This window comes from Pteropus alecto, unplaced genomic scaffold, assembly GCF_000325575.1.
Source record: "Pteropus alecto unplaced genomic scaffold, ASM32557v1 scaffold80, whole genome shotgun sequence".
NCBI classification, from domain to species: domain Eukaryota; kingdom Metazoa; phylum Chordata; class Mammalia; order Chiroptera; family Pteropodidae; genus Pteropus; species Pteropus alecto.
Window position 1 is genome coordinate 1,727,138 of NW_006430460.1, and position 5,026 is coordinate 1,732,163.

General features: G+C 63.5%; 1 protein-coding gene across 1 annotated transcript in view; it reads right to left on the minus strand.

Annotated features, from left to right (window-relative positions):
• The window catches only part of MTUS2 (microtubule associated scaffold protein 2), a 277,079-nt gene that overhangs the window by 14,674 nt on the left and 257,379 nt on the right, over nucleotides 1-5,026 (minus strand). Inside the window, exon 8 of the mRNA XM_006904828.2 lies at nucleotides 929-1,080. Within this exon, the coding sequence (XP_006904890.1) occupies nucleotides 929-1,080 (152 nt within the window). The remainder of the gene's footprint in view (nucleotides 1-928; nucleotides 1,081-5,026) is intronic.

A 5,026-nucleotide genomic window follows, 5' to 3' on the forward strand; every position in this document is an offset into this window, starting at 1 on the left:
GGGGGTGGGGACACATATCGGAGCGTTTTTATTTTAAAACGGGGCAGATTTTCATTTCATGATACTCGCAGGCGGAAATTTGTCTGACTTTTCTCTCCTAAGGTAAATGAGACCTTCGTCCACGAAAACAAATTTCACTGGCAAAACCAGCAATGAACGCCACAGCGTCAGGAAAGCCGCAGCCCGATTCGAAGGCGTCCGGACAGGGTAGGCGGTGGCCCACTTTTACTGACTGGCCATTCTTGAGTCGAGAATATTTTACTTAAGACTCAGAGCTGTGAACCTGCTACGCAGAAAGGCCGATTACCACAGTAGGCGGTTGTCCGACTTGTGCTTCTGTGGGGTTTTCAGAGAATCTTTGACTAAAGCCTTTTCGGTCTCTTGGAAAAATAAATGACTGGTTAAAACACACACACACACACACACACACACACACACACACACTCACACACTTCCTTTCTGCTTCATTACCGACGTCAACCGGGCTGATGGCGCCCTGTCTGTGACACGGGCACCCACACGTGATTTGCAGGCCCGTTTCTCAGTTCAGTTCTTGCTGTGACTGTAACTTACTGGGCTCTCGCACAAAGCGCCACGTTCCAGGAGCGTCCCGCGTGTTCGCTCCAGAAGACACCCCGACGGCAGATACTACATGGTGTCTGTGCTTGGACGTGCGCCCTCCGGTGCGCCGTGAGGCCGGCCCTTGGCTCAGTGGTGACGCAGGCCGTGCCCACCACGCTGACGTGCTACAGTACGGTGTGCTCCGACTGTCACGGCCCCTAGGGGGGCCCCGTCTCTGAGAGGCTGTCCCCTAGCTCTGAGAGGCCGTCCCCTAGCTCTGAGAGGCGGACCGCGAGCTCTGAGCTGAGGGCCGGGCACCAGGACCCCACGCTGCAGCACCGAGGTTCTGTGCGTCCTGGCCGCCTACGGAGCGCGTTCCCTCCGTGCTGAGGGGCCGTCCCCGCCGGCCGTCCTCTTCCTCGTCACAGTGTCCCCATGACTGCTCTTCTTTCCAGAGCACGGGCTGGCCCTCCGAAGCAGCCAGCGGGGGCCCTCGGCCTGAGGACACCCCGAAACCTTCTGCAGGCATCGGGGGGATTCAGACGAGCTGGCTCGAGGGGTATGCCATTCGCCTGATGGGCTGTCGACCACGAGATAGATCGAGGGTGAGAGGTGCTACAGCACCAGTGGCCACAGCAGGCTCGGCCGGGCCAGCTCCCTCCTCCAGGCCGACGCAGTTCTGGCTGCGCCATGGTGTCTGCTCAGTGGGCAGCCGGCTGCCCGACTTCATCCCGCCCTGGGATGCACCTTCTGCCCCCGCCGCATCCCTCCACAGGTGTTCGCCAAGGCCCCGCCTTCCCGCACGGCCTCCCCCAGCATCCGGAGGCTCCAGGCTGTGCTGAGGGGCGGGGGGCCCGGGAACTCGTTCTGTCTGATTAGTGAGAGTGTGGTTTCTGCTGGTGGCCACTGTGTGTGTGCCTGCTGTGAGACATCAAAACGCAAGATGGTGGACAAAGCGGCCTCTGTGTGTTCTGACGAAGCACGGGATGCTGAGCCTGCCGGCTGGCCTCACAGGGCGAGTCCCTTAGGAAAGGGTAGGAAGGACACTCTGGTAGGGGACGAAGCAAACATAAACGCCCCAGGGGACAAGGGGAAAGCACCCGCTCAGACTTCGCTGAGCAGAATCCATCACGCGCCCAGGGACCAGTGCTTCCCGAAGCTAGTGACTTCGGGCCAGGCCAGGGAGGAAGGCTCACCACCACAGGGCCTTGGAGGAATGGGGCCAGGGTCACGGAATGCCAGGCTCTGTGGCTGAGTATCTCTGGGGAACGGCCAATGGTAGCCCGGAAAGGAGGCCTGGAGGCTGTGCCAGGAAGGAGCCGTGTTTGGGGTGGAGGGGACAGCCTGTGCGTGGACAGGGCTGGCCTGTGTGTGGACAGGGACGGCCTGTGCTGTGTGCTGTGGATGGTGACTTGGCTTCGACTCATGTGCGGCCAGCTAAGGCCTTAGCACTGGTTTTGAGCAAACACCCTGTAGTGGTACTTTCGAAATAAAAGTCAGACCCGACCTTCAGAGGCCCCAAGGAAGCAAGGAGGCCAGGCCATGACCACTCACGCCCCACAGAGTCCCAGGGCTCAAGAACGAGGCCTGCGTTGGTGGCACTGGGGTTCCGGGCTCCGGGGACCGTTGACAAGGGACTGATGCTTGGGCCCATCAGCGATTCTGATTCAGTTAGTGTGGGGTGAGGACCAGGAGAGCGTTTTGTCACAAGGGACCCTCACGTGCAGGCAGGAGGAATAGCCTTTGCCCACCTCCCGCCCCCCAGGTGAGCGGATGGCTGGGTCTGTCGCCCAGGGGAGAAGCCGCAGCAGGCAGAGGTCAGCCTGCTCTGGCACGGGGTCCCCCATCTGAGCGAAGCCGCAGGAAGTCCTGTGTGTGGGCGCTGAGGCAGCCTCCCCGCTGCTGGCCTGGGACACTGGGCACGGGGAGACGCCGGCTGGGCGACGTTGATTTTTAGGCCTCGGAAGGACGGAGATGTCCCTGTCCGTGGAGTCAGCATGGCCCAGTGCAGCTGTTCCAGATAAGGAAAGCGAGTGCGCAGAGGGGCCGGATGGCGGGCACCACAGGCCACGTGACCAGCTCGCCAGCACAGCCGCATGCTGGGCCTCCTCCTGCACCGAGCGGGCGAGCGCCCGCCCCAGCTGGACACGCCTGGACGCAGGCCAGGTGCCGAGCGCACGCGCTGCCTCTTCTCCTCGCTGCCCACATGCTTGCTCCCCGTTGGGGCCCAGTGCACAGCCGGCATTCGGCTGCGGGGCTTGAATCGCCCGTGTCCCGCACCGAGGGGCTTCTGGGGGCAAGGGCGGCTTCAACGTGAGGCGAGGCTCCTTTGTCCTCACGGCCGGAAGCAAGCTCTCCACTCCGAAACACGTCATCTGCAACGCAGTTTCTCGGGCACTTCCTCGGGGACGTCCCGTGGTCATCGCCTGAGACGGGGGACGAGCAGGCTCCCGTTTCATCCACCGAGGTGTCTCTGTCCGCACGCTGGCAGGACGCTCGTGGACGTGGACGGTGGGCATTCCCTAAGTCTTCTTGGCCCATGTGAATGAATGAATGAATGAAGGAGTGAACCGCTTTAGCCGTCGTAAAGATCCTGGGAGAACCGAACTCAGGGCCTCAGGAGACGCGGCCCTTTTTCCACGAGCGCATAAGCCCGCTGCCCTGCCAACCCTCCCAGGACACGCATCTCTGGGAGGCGCCGTGTTCCCGCTTCCAGCCAGGTGTGAGCCCACCTCCAGCACCACCTTCTGCACCCCGACGCCGGGTGGGGGGGCCTTCTGCCCAGGCCCCTCACCCGTGGACAGGCTCCGCCCAGCAGGGCCTCAGCACCCCGGTTTCCAGACACAGCCCCCAAATCTGAGCCTTCTCAGAGGGCTCCGGCCTGGCAGCCACCTCCGGCCCCCTCTGTCGCCTCCTGGCACCTGACGCCTCGGTGACTCTGGCCACTAGCACGTTCTCTGTGTAGAGGTGAGAACGAATGGCCCAGGACACAGAGGCACAGAGCGGGCTGACATCCGCACCAGGCGGGGGACGGAGCGAGGGGCCACGAGGCAGGTGAGAGGCGCAGGCAGGGCAGCCGCGAGCGTCTCTTTACGGGAGTTACGCTCCGCGAGCTGAGATGCCAAGACGCCGGCGGCTGCGTTTCTGATATTGGCCCCAGCAGGTAACTTCACCTGGAACCTCACCTGTAACCCACCCTGTTCCCTGGTCTCTCGGGCTGAACCACCTCAAGCGGGCAGGTGTGTCCGCTTTCCACCGGCCTCTGGAAAAGGAGGACGACGGACCTGAGACGCTGAGTGGGAAAAACGGTGTCCGGGAGGAGATTTTTAACTACAGCAGACGTGCACATCGTTCCTCGGAAACTGCTGTGTCACGAGCCTCGGGGGCTGTCACAGCAGTCCCAGGGGAGTGGCCCCCATGTTCACGGCGGCGAAAGGCCACCCGCGCTGGCCCGAGAGTGGACGAGCGCTCTTTGCAAGTGCCAGTTTATCTTAGGGATGTCGTAAGTGGCCACGAGGAGACACACGCCCGTCGGAAGGTGAGTTTTAGGGCGTCGGGCTTGGGGACTTAGGAAGAAGAGGGGAAAATGGAGCAGGACGAGGGCTCCCGGCAGCCGAGGGGGCTCGCTGTCACCCGCTGTCACCCCCTGTCACCCCGACAGGCTCCTCGGGAGTCACTCTCTGTCAGTAAACCTGGCGGACAGTCCCAACCTCGTAGCCTGCGACCAGGCTGCATCCAACCTGGCTTTTCCGTCACCGGCTCTGTGAACTCTGGCCAGCGACCTGACCTCCCTGTCTCCGTTTCGTCAGCTGTAAAGCGGGGAGGGCGATGACGCCCACCTTGTAGGGTGGGCGTGGGGCTCAGACGAGTCCGGACGGGGTCGGGGTTCAGAGCAGCGCCCGGTGCACAGGTGCCCGGTGCCCGCTGCCCGTGCGGAGTTCGCGGGCGATAACTCGGGCTCTGGAGTAGAAGCGTGACGTGTCAGCCGCCGGCAGGCGCGGGGAGAAACTTGAGTGGCTTGGGGGGCGGGGAGTGCGCATGGCGGGGGAGGGGCTGTGCCCCGAGACTAGGGGATGCGCCTGGCTGAGAATGAGACGTCTGAGAGACGTCTGGAAGCGGGGGACAGAGGGCCCCAGAGTGTCGGGAGGGACAGCATTGCGGGCGGAGGGGAGAAACTCGAGTGGCTTCGGGGGCAGGGAGTGTGCATGGCGGGGGAGGGGCTGTGCCCCGAGACAAGGGGATGCGCCTGGCTGAGAATGCGACGTCTGAGAGACGTCTGGAAGGGGGGGACAGCATTCCAGGCGGGAAGTGGGAGTGTGCCCGGGAGGACACGGCGGGCCGGCGGGGAGGACGGGCGGTGACAGAGGAAGGAGCTGGGGTGTGCGTGGAAGCTCGGCTATGGGGCAGGACTCGGGGCTCACGCGGCTCCGGCTCCCGCCGCCTCCCGCCCGCTGCGCCCCCAGAC